This window comes from Bufo gargarizans, chromosome 5 (assembly GCF_014858855.1).
Source record: "Bufo gargarizans isolate SCDJY-AF-19 chromosome 5, ASM1485885v1, whole genome shotgun sequence".
Classification (NCBI taxonomy): domain Eukaryota; kingdom Metazoa; phylum Chordata; class Amphibia; order Anura; family Bufonidae; genus Bufo; species Bufo gargarizans.
The window spans coordinates 88,190,036-88,204,642 of record NC_058084.1 but is presented as its reverse complement, the minus strand read 5'-3'; the positions used below and the strand labels follow the sequence as shown (position 1 = coordinate 88,204,642).

The window sequence follows — 14,607 nt, the reverse complement described above, 5'->3', positions numbered from 1 at the left end:
TAGATAGATAGATAGATAGATAGATAGATAGATAGATAGATATAAGGTAGATAGATATAAGGTAAATAGATAGACAGATAGATAGATATGAAATAGATAGATGATAGATAGATAAATAGATAGATATGCAATGAGCAGGATATGGGTAGGCGCTGACGCCACTTATGCAGTGGGCCAGGATACGGGTGGATAATAGTCTGTATTTTGTTGTGACGCCAATTGCAGTGTGCGCAGGGTACTACCCCAGGGTCCTTTTTTTAAGGTGTTATAACGCACGTCCCAGATTAGGAATGCCAGAGTGGTGTAATGGCCTATAATGTCTCTATAGGGTAGTGGAATTTGTGTCAACGGTGTCTCCTACCTGGGTACGACTGGACTCCTGGCTCACTTGCAATAAATTTGAGTGTAGTGATAGTAGGAATTGTGCAGCAGAAATGATGTTCAGACCTTTAGATGCAGTTCAAACTTTTCTTTACTGAAGATAACTTGTATCCAAGCAGTATACAGCTTTGGTCTCTGGTCCCTGCAGGTTTTGGCAATCATTGGTAGGAATAAATGCTTCTGCTTGATATGTGGGGAGCTTGCAGGATAAGACGTCTGCTTGGTAGCTCTGTAACTGTGGCAGGAATTAGTCTTCTGCACTTCTCTGTAACTTCTGCTGTATGGGGACAGACTAGCTGAGGAGGAATGGCTTCTCCTAGGTCTCTGGACTTATCTCTCAGATGGTTCTCAGGGGATGCTTTCTTCCTGGAGCTCTGGAGGTCATAGTTAGTTTTATGCTTCTTCATCCAGCTGAGGTTGAAGTTACTCAGGCTGGGTATTTGATCAGGTCTCAGCCGAGACAAGATCCTTGCTGTCTTCCCTATGCAGGGGATCTCCTACACACACACCCTACCCCTAGCAGGGGGTGGGCTAAACTAACTCTAACTTCCTTCTCTACCCATGCTGCAGGATGTGGGAACAGTCCACACCGTCACAGAGTGGGAGCAAAGCTGGAATAATCCATTCCAGCCTAGATACACTAAACTAGGACTTGTACCTGGCCAATGCATTGCTGCCACCTGCTGGTGAACCTAGAAAATTACAGGAACTATGGAATTTAACATGGTTTTAGATGCACATTTGTGAAAACATAATATAAATGACATCAGATGACAGTATACAGGCTCTTAGAAGATAGTAGCGGGGTAGAGGAGTGTAGTAACACAACTCTGGGGTGTTACAGATAGATAGACAGAGCTGGATCCGGCAGCAGAAATCAGCACCAGAACTGTGTAGTAGACGGAGCTGTGCGGTTCTGGTGCTGGTTTCTGCTGCCAGATCCAATTCAGGACAGCTATTTGGTGGGGTGGTGGGTGTCTGACACCCGCTGATCAAATAATGATGGCCTATCCTGAACATACTGTAGGTCATCAATATAAAAAAGGACCAGAAAACAGCTTTAAAGTAAACCGAATTTACCTATTCTTGGAAAACCTCTTTAACAAACAGATAAAAAGTAGCTGGAGAACACCTAGTGACACAAGAGACTAATTCAGCGACGAAATAATCATTCTCTGAGTAAGAGATTGGGCTATTGCAAGAAGATATTAAAAGCCCTGCTTGACAAGACTTCCAAACCTTCTCCAGAACAATTTATGTCATCCAGACATTGCAGAGGAGAGAACGTTGGCCGAGCTCCATGTGCAAATGAATTAAACAAAAATTCATTACAGTACAAAAATAGCAATAAAATCAGATTCTTGCGGCTCTGTTAAACAGCAAAGCTTTCACATTTGTCATAGTCATTGAGACGAAGAACCGCTTTTAACCTGGAAATCCTGTCATGGAGATGTGTTTCAAGGTTAAGTGACTGTCTAAGGATCAGTACATCTGACCACGCGATGCCTGCTCAATAAGGTCGCCAAAGCTAAAATAATTAATTGTCTCACATTTAGCATAGAAAAAGCATTTTCACAACTTACTGCAGGCGTCAACTTGTGGCTCTCCAGGGTTTGCGAAACCATGGAAAACTCCTAGCATGCCCTGACAGTAAAATGGTCCCACATGGGGCACGTAAGTTACAATGGTGGCATTGTCGGGGATGGCCCGACTCCAGCCATCCCCGCCAATCAGCAGTTTGAAGAGGCTTTGACACTCCAAGGTCTCCTTTCAGCGTACCAAACACAGTGCTGTCCATTTAATAGCGATTGTGCATGGTATTGCATTTCGTATACATGATACTTACCTGCTCCCAGGCACCCGCATCGCTCCGGATCCCTGCACTTCTGCATCTCCTAGTCGCGCGGATCAAAATATCAGATGACAGGGGGAGCAGCCAATGGCAGGCCGCGACAGGGAAGAACCTTCTTAGCAGTGACGGAGAGATGTGGTGGTCGCCGTGCAGGGATCCGGAGTGACACTGGGGAGCAAGTTAGTATAATGTATATGAGGGCATTGGGGGATCTTTTAGACCTTGGATAACCCCTTTAAGTTAATGAGTACATTGACGATATACACTGGAAAACGGGGACTTGTATGTAATGTATTTTACAGTAAGGGAAGGTTTACATGTGAATCTAAATATATAATATATATTATATAATATATATTATACACAGCTATGTGTCTCCATGGTTGCAGACTACAAACAAAACCTGTCTGTAGTCTGATCATGGGTTGGTTGTATGGAAGGTCACACTTCACCCTAAAGGTTCATATATTCAAATGTGCTGCCAATATACTGATGAAGATGGATGGATAGATGTATAGATAGATAGATAGATAGATAGATAGATGACAAATTTTGAGATAGATAAATAGATATAGGAGAGATAGATAAGATATAGATAGATAGATATATGAGATATATATAGATAATAGATACATAAGAAATAGATAGATAGATATAGGAGAGATAGATAAGATATAGATCGATAGATATATGAGATATATATAGATAATAGATACATAAGAAATAGATAGATATCCAAAAACCAAATGATGAGGCAGCACTCCAGTATCCGTGAAGGGTATTAGACCCGTTTATTTCCCCAGTCGCAATGTTTCAGCCCAGCACAATGAGCTTGACAAAGGCCTCATTGTTTTTGACTGAAACGTTGCGACTAGGGAAATAAACGGGTCTAATACCCTTCACGGATACTGGAGTGCTGCCTCATCATTTGGTTTTTGGATATTGTCTATGGAGTTATGCCTAAAGTCCAGGAGGGATTGCACTCAACTTCACTACTGACTGTGCTGCTGCCACTCTTTGTTTATTGTATTAGATAGATAGATAGATAGATAGAAGTTAGATATGAGATAGATAGATAGATAGATAGATAGATAGATAGATAGATAGACAGATAGATAGGAGATAGATAGATAGGAGATAGATAGATAGATAGATAGATAGATAGATAGAAGTTAGATAGGAGATAGATAGATAGATACATGATAGATAGATAGATAGATAGACAGATAGATAGGAGATAGATAGAAGATAGATAGATAGATAGATAGATAGATAGATAGATAGATAGATAGATAGATAGATAGATAGATAGATAGATAGATAGATAGATAGATAGATAGATAGATAGATAGATAGCCTGCTTTGTGGACTTTAAGAAGGCCTTTGACTCAGTGTGGCATCCGGGCCTATTCCTGAAACTTCTTGAAAGCGGAATAGGAGGAAAAACATATGATGTCATCAGAAGCTCCTACACTGAGAACAGATGCAGCGTGAAGGTAAATGGGAGGAGAACGGCTTATTTCCAGCAGAACCGAGGAGTCAGACAGGGCTGCAGCCTCAGTCCAACCCTGTTTAACATCTACATCAATGAGCTGGCGTCGGCTCTGGAGTCCTCCACAGCACCTGGTCTCACCCTCCATGACACTGAGGTGAAATTTCTCCTTTATGCAGATGATCTTCTGCTACTATCGCCAACTGAGAAAGGTCTCCAAGATAACCTGAAAATCCTGGAGAAGTTCAGTAACACGTGGGCACTGCCCATCAATCCAAAGAAAACCAACATCATGGTGTTCCAGAAAAGAAATCGAAAAGCAGCCGGGCGTCCTCCCTTCCTGCTAAACAACTGTCCAATTTCAGAAACAGACAGCTACACCTACCTGGGCCTAGAAATCAGCCAATCAGGGAATTTTAAGAAAGCCATGGAAATACTGAAAGACAAGGCGAGCAAAACCTTCTATGCCATCAGAAGGCGTCTGTATCACCTTAAAGCACCAGTGACCGTCTGGCTTAAAATCCTTGACACCATCATCGCCCCAATCCTCCTGTATGGCAGCGAAGTCTGGGGCCCAGACACATACCCAGACCGGGCAAAGTGGGACTCTGGGCCAACAGAACTATTCCACCTAGAACTCTGCAAACACTTTCTCCAGGTCCACAGGGGCACCTCAAACAGCGCCTGTCGAGCAGAACTGGGCAGATTCCCACTCTACTTTGCTGTACAGAAGAGGGCGCTATCATTCAGAGCCCATCTACATAGCAGCAGTCCCAGCTCCTACCATCACAAAGCCTTGCTACACCAAGAAGCCCCAGAAAAACAAAGCACCCCGCAACAAGTCACCCAAACCCAGCCTGCCCAATCCACCAACCAATATAGCCTGACAAAGGGCGGAATCCAGAGGACGATACACAAGTACAAAGAGGAGTATATTAGCGTCTGGAAAAACTACATAAGAACATCCCAGAAGCTGACAGTATACCAGAGCCTGCAGAGGGAGTACAAACTGGCCCCATATCTGGAGAAACTCCCCAATCCAAAAGACAGACAGATCCTGAGCCGGTACAGACTGAGCGCCCACAGCCTGCTCATTGAATCCAGGCGTCACCGACAGAGGTACATGCCCAGGGAGAGCAGACTGTGCCAGCAGTGCGACCAGGAGACCGTGGAGGATGAGGCTCATTTCCTGCTGCGGTGCCCCAAATACTCAGCAGTGAGAGAGACTCACTTCAGGAGACTGTCTGATCTCTGCCCAGACTTCACCTCCATGGAGGAGGAAGAGAGACTCTCCATACTGCTGGGGGAAGAGGAGAATACAACGGCCATAGCAGCACAATATATTACTGCCTGCCATGGACTGAGAGGAGCCTGATATACCATGGACTCCTATACCCCCACCCTGGACCTGTCCCCACCCCCAACCCTACCCAATTATTTCCCACTTGCTTTGGCAATGCTAAAATGTATACTATTTAGTCCTGCCAATAAAGCTGATTTGATTTGATTTGATTTGATTTGATTTGATGATAGGGGATAGATAGATAGATAGGAGATACATAGATAGATAGGAGATAGATAGATAGATAGATAGGAGATAGATAGGAGATAGATAATAGATAGATAGATAGATAGATAGGAGATAGATGTTATGAGAGGCTTTACATTTCCAAACAGAATAGTGGCCACCTTGTACTTGTAACCGTTGAAACCTTCTCAATTAGACTGCACACAACACTTCTTATAAATAAAATAAAAAGAGGAATATAGAAAATGTCATAATTACCAGTTGTCGCAGGTATTCCTGAATGGCGTTTGGATAGACAAGCACGCTGACAGCAACCAAGGAATTCAGAGCAAAGTCAAATATTTGATAGCAAAAAAATGGGATAATCCAAGCTGCATGTTGCTATTGGGAATAAAAGAGAAAGCAGTTTAAAATCTGACAGATTCAGTGCGTATTCTTAAAGGGGTTCTCCAACCATTTATCAGGAACCAATGGAATAAGTGGTACATGTTACATCAGTGGGGGTCTCACTGCTCGGACCTCCATCGATAATAACTAGAGTGGGGACCTCTACTGCCATGTTGCTTTCCACAGTTCAGAGGAGTTTATGGAGTGGCAGAATTTGCAAGGTTAATATAAATTCTTTGTTTTATATTAAATCTGCTAAATGCTGACCAGAATGCTTCGATGCAAGCAGAAATCATGAGAGAAACTGAGATACAGAGCTAATAGAAAATGGAATAATTTCTGTCTATAGAAGTTTTACATAAATATAGAAAATCTCTTTTAGTATAAATCATATTAATGGTTATGCCCATATTTGTATCATTTTCGCTGCAACAACGTATCGAAAATAAGTTAAAAAAACATATCCAACTGCTTTGTGCCTATAGCGCCTGTGCAGATTTAGGGCTCTTTCACACCTGCGTTCTTTTCTTCCGGCATAGAGTTCCGTCGTCGGGGCTCTATGCCAGAAGAATCCTGATCAGTTTTATCCTAATGCATTCTGAATGGAGTGAAATCCGTTCAGGATGTCTTCAGTTCCGGACCGGAACGTTTTTTGGCCAGAGAAAATACTGCAGCATGCTGCGCTTTTTGCTCCGGCCAAAAATCCTGAACCCTTGCCGCAAGGCCGGATCCAGAATTAATGCCCATTGAAAGGTATTAATCCGGATCCGGCCTTAAGCTAAACGTCGTTTCGGCGCATTGCCGGATCCGACGTTTAGCTTTTTCTGAATGGTTACCATGGCTGCCGGGACGCTAAAGTCCTGTTTGCCATGGTAAAGTGTAGTGGGGAGCGGGGGAGCAGTATACTTACCGTCCGTGCGGCTCCCGGGGCGCTCCAGAGTGACGTCAGGGCGCCCCAAGCGCATGGATGACGTGATCGCATGGCACGTCATCCATGCGCATGGGGCACTCTGACGTCATTCTGGAGCGCCCTGGGAGCCGCACGGACGGTAAGTATACAGCTCCCCCGCTCCCCACTACTATTATGGCAACCAGGACTTTAATAGCGTCCTGGCTGCCATAGTAACACTGAACGCATTTTGAAGACGGCTCCGTCTTCAAATGCTTTCAGTTCACTTGCGTTTTTCCGGATCCGGCGTGTAATTCCGGCAAGTGGAGTACACGACGGATCCGGACAACGCAAGTGTGAAAGAGGCCTTAGGCCTCTTGAACACGACCGTATCTGTTTTAGCGGTCCGCAAACTACGGATTTGCAAAACACGGATACAGACTATCTGCGTGCCGCATTTTTCTGTTTTGCACGTCCCGCACTATTGTAGAAATGCATTTTTTGTCTGCAATATGGAAAAAAATAGGACACGTTCTATCTTTTTTGCAGAGCCATGGACTGAACATACATGTGCTGTCCCCATCTTTTGCGGCCCCACAGAAATAAATGGGTCCACATTCTGCAGACAGAAAATACAGTGGTGTGCATAGGGCCTTATGACATTGTTTACAAGAGTTTTTTTTTACATTTTGTACATGTGGTTTTTCTTGACGTTTTTGATGTCCTCTATAGAATACTATGGGAAAAACACCTCAAAAACTAACCTCAAAAACTCAACAGAACCACCAAAGTCGAACATGCATGTATAGTAAATAGATATAGAAACCACCCTAGGGTCACATTCACATGGATAGTAGTATTGTCACGGCCTATGTTATGTGAGTTTTCCAGCTGTTTGGTAAGCATGGGGTAAATTTCCTGACTAGGAGTGGACCAGGGTATGGTCTCTTGGAGCTATTTAGCCTAGGCTTGTAGCATGGAGGTTAGTTGTGCTCTAGCCTTGCTGTGGGCTGGAAGCTATGCTTTATTCTTGGGCAAGTCCATCTGCCTAGTCATTGAGGGCCACCTTGTTGGAGATCAAGCTCTTTTAGCAATGTCATCCCTATGTCTTCTCCATGTCTCCACCCTTTCTTATGTGTCTGTTTCGTGTGGGTTTGATTTGGAGTTTGTTTGTTATGTCTAGTGCATTGTTACATGTGTGGTCTGTTGATGTTGTGTCCAGCATGTCTGCTAAACATTTCCCTTGTTTGTCTTCTCCTCCGAAAGGGGGTCCCTGGAAGTTCCCCGGAGGGGGAACAATTAGCAGCGCTGCCTGGGGCTGCCATGCATCATCCAGCATGGTGGTCCAGGTAGTGACTACTGGATTCAGTGTTTGGGTGTTGGTGCTGGGTCCGTCCTGGTGTGTGTTTGGGCCTAGGTGCATTACTAGTATCCAGTGGTTGTGGTGTGGGTGGCTCTAGTTCCTGGTTGCAGCTGCGTCAGGTAAGTGTCCATGTTTGTCCTGTTGGCAGTTGTGTTTGCTGCTTCTGGACACTTACGGACACTTACCTGTTGTGTCGTCCGCTGCTAGCTGCCATCTTCTGATGCTAGGTCTGTGTGAGACTCCGGTTCCTCTGTTTCTTGGAGGAATCAGTTGTCTCTGCCTCCTGATGCCATTATGCAGGGATCGATGGGGTCAGTAGGGCCGAGGTTCATGAGTATGAGCCCCCCCCCTACCATTGAGGGTGGCTCATACAGTCAGGAGCACAGGGATAGGATTTAGGGAAGCATTAGGAGGTGACCTGCTCCCTTTTCCCTGATTTCAGGCCTAGTTGCTCTTTCCCCTTGAAGACATTGCACGGTGGGGGGTTTCCCCCACTCCCCAGCGTGACAAGTATTTGGTCAGTATTTGTAAGCCAGAACCAGGAGTGGGTCCAGAACACAGAGCTACAAATCATTCCATTACAATTTTTCTCTGTAGGTTATGACTTACAAATACTGTGAGTGTCCCTAGATTATGTTCACACTGCATAATTTGAAAGCAGAAAACTATGGAGGTGATTTTTGTTGTATTTTGTGCATTTTTAACAGTGTGCCTGCAAAATACATACCAAAAGAACATATTTGGAGTAAATTATTATTATTATTTTTTTGCAAAATCAGCTTCTAAAACACTTCAAAGAAGTGAGATGCCACATCAGGAAGTATATTTAAAAATTGCAGCGTAAAAATACTTGAAAACCTATTTGAAGACAGTAGTGTAAAAATACCCGCCTATGTGAACTATGGTGTATATTTTCTGCTTTCAAGCATTTTTGAAGAGTGCTACGAAGTGTAAAATTGCCGTTCTACGTGCCGAAATACTTTGCCATGTGAATATGGCCTTAAAGTAGAACTCCCACAAATTTTTTTATTCTCTGACTTGTTAGAAAGGTGCATGGTGTAATCTGTAGTGAATGTAATCTTCTTACCAGTGACTGGATTTGTGAAATACCCCCCTCCCTTCTCATCCTCAGCAGTGTCATGTGACCAACTCTCTGATCTTCACCTGACACAGGACAGGAAGTCCGTTACTTCTCTAGTCATTCCTAGGAGACTGACATTGAGGCTCCCATAGGAATATATAGAGAAAGTGACTTCCTGTCCTCACATAAGATGCTGCGTTATTTTGAAAGTCTGAGTGCTGGTCACATGACACAGCTGAGAATCAGAAGGGAGGGGATAACTCAGAAATAACACTGATGAGAAGATTACATTCACTGCAGTTTACATCATGTACCTTTCTAACAGGTCAGAGAATAAAGATTTGTGTGGGAGTTCTTTAAGCTGAAAACACACATGCAGTTTTTGATGCAGTTATTGAGCCACAGCCGGCACTAAATCCAAAAAGAAGGCAAAGTATAAACTTTGGAAAGACGGATTCTTCTCATTTGTATCCACTCTGGTGTTTGACTCAAACAAACTGCCAAGAAAAGACACAGCAAGAATAAACCTTTAATTTACCTTGTAGGCACCGTATGTGGCCATTGCACAGATAAGAATCATTAAGAGGGAAATTGAAGTAGCAATGCACATATCTAGAAAAAAAACGATAAAACACAAGAGAAAGTCATAAAAAATGTGCATGTTATGTAAGGGCTCATTCAGATGAACATCAGCGCTCTGTGCCCGTATTCTGGACTGCAAATGGCAGTTCTGCAATATATGGGCACTGGCGTTGTGCCCTCCATGCTGTGGATGTGGACCCATTGACTTGACTGGGTCCACGATCTGCAAGACACGGCCAAAAATAGGACATGTGTGTCCTGTCTTTTGCAGAGCGGAGGCACGGATCGGAAGCCTACGGAAACACTAGAGAGTGCTTCTGTGGGCTTTCAGGTCTGTGCTTCTGCACTGCAAAAGATAGGACATTTCCTATTTTTGTTGTATTTTGCAGATCGCTGACCCATTTAAGTCAACGGGTCCGCAGCACGGAGTGCACACTATATATATATATTGGACCGCCGCACGGGCACGGAGCCCTTACGTTCGTCTGAATGAGCCCTAATAGAAACTATATGTAATGTAAAAAGCAACAAAGCCATGCAATGAAACTTGGAGTGGGACCAAACTGAGTTCTTAACTAGTGTGGTCTTCATTAGTTCATAAGAGCCAGTTTTGGCCTGTATGGTCAAGCGGTACTCAACCGCAGTGCCACCACGTCAAACCATGACATGACCTTGCCGTGTGGTCATAGTATACAGAACTGAAAGAATATGAACTAGTAGCAAACAGCATATACCAGAGGGGTTAGGGCAGGTGTCAGCAACCTTCGGCACTCCAGCTGTTGTGAAACTACAATTCCCAGCATTCTCTATTCATTTCTATTAGAGTTCTGAGAGGAGTAGAGGAAGTATGCATGCTGGGAGTTGTAGTTTTGCTACAGCTGGCGTGCCGGAGGTTGCCTACCCCTGGGTTAGGGTTTATGCATATAGCCTGTGCACAGGTTCTGTACAGAAGTGCATAGAGGCTAGTATGGAGCTGCACAGCCTCCATGTGCTGCCCTAAAGGTTCAGTTAGTTGGTGTAGGTACAGAGATACTCTCCCTTTGAAGCAATGCTAACTTGTAGCAAGGTACATACAAAGTCCATTGAAGCATGTCTAAGGGTAAGGCCATGCCGTCAGGTTTCCTGATGCAGTTTTGGAAGCCAAACCCATGAGTGAATTAAAAGAATAGGAGAAGTCATATCCGCCTTTTATAAAAGAGCGCAATGCTTCACTGGATGCCATATTAAGAAGCTATCCTCCCCTAGTGACATTGCTGTGTGGATGTAGCCTACAGAGGCACAAGGTATGAGATTTCCATATACTGGAAAAAAATAAAAATAATTGCAGAAAGTCGTCCCACGAGTTCTGATCAGGGATTAGCCAGATGTAGAGAAAATCTCACATGGATCCCTTGAGACAATGAGTATTAATTAATCTACATGCCTTAATTCTCAGTGTGCTCGACAACAACTCGGCTCCGAAAACGGTTACATTTAGCAATATCAACATCCATAATTACATCAATGTGTTATTTTATACTGTAGGATTTTACTGTGCTGCATTGGCTGTTGCACTATAAGAAGCCAATGGTGTAAATTAGGGATGCTCAACCTGCGGCCCTCCAGCTGTTGCAAAACTACAACTCTCAGCATGCCCTTATAGTTGAAGGCTGTCCAAGCATGCTGGGAGTTGTAGTTTTTCAACAGCTGAAGGGGTGCAGGTTGGACATCCCTCGTGTAAATGTATCAAAACTGGTGCTATGGAAAGTGGGGGCAGACTGTTGTGGGCATGCTCTGTGTCACTGTGCAGGTAGGGGAAGGAAGGAGATGAAGAGCTCTCCTCCCTCTATTATTGTCAATTGTGCTCTTCAGGTTCCTTTGCCTTCAGCTGTATAATAGAGGTGTTACCTTTTCATTGTAATCTTACCCTGATTATCATGAGATGACTGAGTGTACATAGCACAAGCTGAAAAGTGGAGGGCATGCTAATTTATTGTAAGGGATGTGTGTCTGGTGTAATATCCCTCTGACATGTAATTTTTGGAGACCACGCTATGTTAACAATCATATTGTCTAATAATAGTGCCACACATAGTGGTCATGCACAATATTGTCAGGATCTGCATCTGAATTGAGTATGGAAAGCTGCCATCACTGGGCGGCCAACAAGTTCTTTACTTACTGGCATCATCCATGAAGTCAAAGTCATTCCTCAGTTCGGTGTTCGGGAGGTGGTACAGGTCTGGGTTAGCAAGGGCACTCAGCAGTATAAGGAGGACCACCGAATTTATTATCTGTGAAGAGAAAACATGAACCATTATAAGGTACAGTCTGGGTGTGCAATCTTATTTCATGGACCAGTGTCCCCAATATTTAGTGAGTTTTCTCGGTCTCCCACATGGGGAGTGATGCTGGGTGACGGCGCGGATAAGAAGCCTTTTCATCATCCGAAATGGTGTATAATTATACCCCTCCTCGCTGTGCAGGAGCAGAGCGGTAACTGGAACCTACTGGGCCCCAATGTTAAATCTGCAAAATGGCCCTTAACCCACGTCAGTTAGAGTACAGTTCACAATATAAGGGGAAGATGGATCTTAAGGGCCCTTTCAGACTCCAAGACCTGAGGATAGGCCATCAGTATAAAAATTCTGGAAAAGCCCTTACAGTCAGAGGTATCCGGAAATACAGTAAGCTCTATACACCTCTACGGATGCCATATACAGCAGAGATGTATTAGGGCCATGTGCAAAAGGTCTAAGTGTCAGCCTTTACTGTTTTTCTAACATTATATTCCTGAATCTGGAGGCTCAGTGCTATAAGTTATGCCTAAAATTGTGGAGGACGGCAGAGCGGCAAAAAAGGGATGATTATCGGCATTCAGGCCAAGGGTGGCGGTATTTCTGAAACTGTGCAGTTTGTGAACTGTTCACATGCTGCTGTGGTGAAAGTGTATTGTGAGTGGACAGATAGCACCATAGTCAATAAGTGATGAGGAAACTGCAAAGCATCATATCCCATTGATGTGAGAGGTGAGGGTGGACCGACACTGTACAGTGAAGCTGTGAGTCACCAGAATTAACCAGGGGCATACCAGACATGTGTCTACTGCTTATGGGCCTCCGACACAGACGGATGGTCACTGCACCTATGCTAACAAAGTTTCATCAGTAGAAAAGGCTTTATTTTTGCGGTAGTATCAGAAATGGATCATCACTGATTGACAAAGGGTTGTCTTCTCCAATGAGCCATGTTTTATGCTTCATTGAACAGATGGACATTGGAGTGTCAGGCAAGAAACATTAGAGAAAGAACACCCTGCAACCATTGCTGGAAGAACACAAGCTAGTGGTGGCAGCGGTGAAGTCTGGGGAATGTTTTTGGGGCATTCTCTGGGACCACCAATTCATGTGGAAGGCACTCTCAACTGATTTGTGTATGAATCCATCCTTGAAGATCACATACACCCATACATGCTGATTGTCTTACCTGGGGTGGATGGGATCTTCCAGAAAGACAATGTGACATGTCATACGGCTTTGTTTGGAAGAGCATGACCAAGACTTCAAAGTACTACCCTGTCCCCCTAATTCCCCAGACTTGAACCCAATTGAGCATCTGTGGGACCACCTCGATCATCATGTTCGCTCTATGGATCCTCCCCCTATGCCCCCTCCAGTGTGGGGTGCACTGCAGCCAGCATGGCTCCACATACCTGTGACAACCTACCAGGCCCTTATTGAGTCACTCCCAGCCCGTCTGGCTGCTCTCCGTGCTGCATTCAGCGGTTACTCTGGATATTATCTTGCTGTCATAATGTGACTTGACCATGTAATAGTCATTGCTGGACATATATATATATATATATATATATATATATATATATATATAAGACGAAAAAGTGGGACTGCACTCCTAAGTAGTGAAAGCAAAAACTTTTATTCACCCATTATGTGGCAAACTTGCGACGTTTCGGCTCACAAGAGCCTTTCTCAAGCAATGAAACAGTGAAAATGAAGGCATATATAAGCATGTCAGTGATCACCCAATCACAGTGTAATTACAATCATGGTTAAATTAAGTACATCTGGTCCATGTGTTACAAAATAAACAAAGTGCATGTGCATAAAGTGACATGTGCCATGAGATCTGCAATACAAGAATCAAATCCACATAGGCAGATCAAAATCGAAATGAAATGTATAAGACAACAAATACATAAAGATTACATCTTGAATAAGATTACAATAAAAAGTGACTAAGTGTAGCAGATGAAGATCTTAGAAATCGAACCTCTAGAAGTCATGGCGCCAACAGAGACCATAGCGTTCCATTGAGCGTCTCCAACAGTTCATTGCGCATGTCCAGACGGGCGTCATCATGTGTGTCATAGCGCTTCAACCTGACGCATGCGTTCTTCACAATTATATTGAAACCGCCATATTACTTAAGGGCAAATAGCCCTACGGTTCCATGAATACTTGTCACATTTATATAAGCAGTGCAAAATGCCTTCTCGATAGTATATCAAGCCGCGGTAGGTAACTCCTACGTAGTCCAGCATATGGTAAGGGATCTAACTCCCCCGAGGTGGATCCCAACCAAAAGGGTCGCATATGTCAGAAGGGGGCACATCAATGAACCCCGCTGTCACTGTCAACCCAATTGCCGGCAATAACGCAGCCATAGGGGGGGTTCTCCCCAGATTCAAAAGGCAGCACTACATAAAAGTTACATGTCTGGAATTGCGCAAAAGAAGGAGAACGCCAATACTATTGCTGAGCGGCACCACTCTCAATGAGGTTCAGTTCAGGGATCCCCATCCAGTCGTGTGAAGGTTAAAATTTCTAAAAGGCAAAGAGAAATTTACGCATTAGTTTCAGATTATATAATATGTTTCATATAAATTACAAATAGTGTTTTCACCATTCCTTTGCACTACCATACAAAATTGAGAAAGGAAAACCGCATCTACAGAGCAAATCAAGATCAACCTCAGACCAATATTGTCTCACCTAAATTCAACATTAAGCCCTCTAGGGTGCAAGCTATCCAAGGCATATATCCATCGTAATT

At 43.8% G+C, this 14,607-nt stretch overlaps 1 protein-coding gene across 1 annotated transcript in view; it reads right to left on the bottom strand.

Annotated features, from left to right (window-relative positions):
* The window catches only part of LAPTM4B (lysosomal protein transmembrane 4 beta), a 96,121-nt gene that overhangs the window by 46,128 nt on the left and 35,386 nt on the right, over positions 1-14,607 (bottom strand). Inside the window, exons 2-4 of the mRNA XM_044294642.1 lie at positions 11,717-11,828; positions 9,512-9,585; positions 5,512-5,634 (exon numbers count right to left, since the gene is read on the bottom strand). Coding sequence (XP_044150577.1) covers positions 5,512-5,634; positions 9,512-9,585; positions 11,717-11,828 — 309 coding nt within the window. The remainder of the gene's footprint in view (positions 1-5,511; positions 5,635-9,511; positions 9,586-11,716; positions 11,829-14,607) is intronic.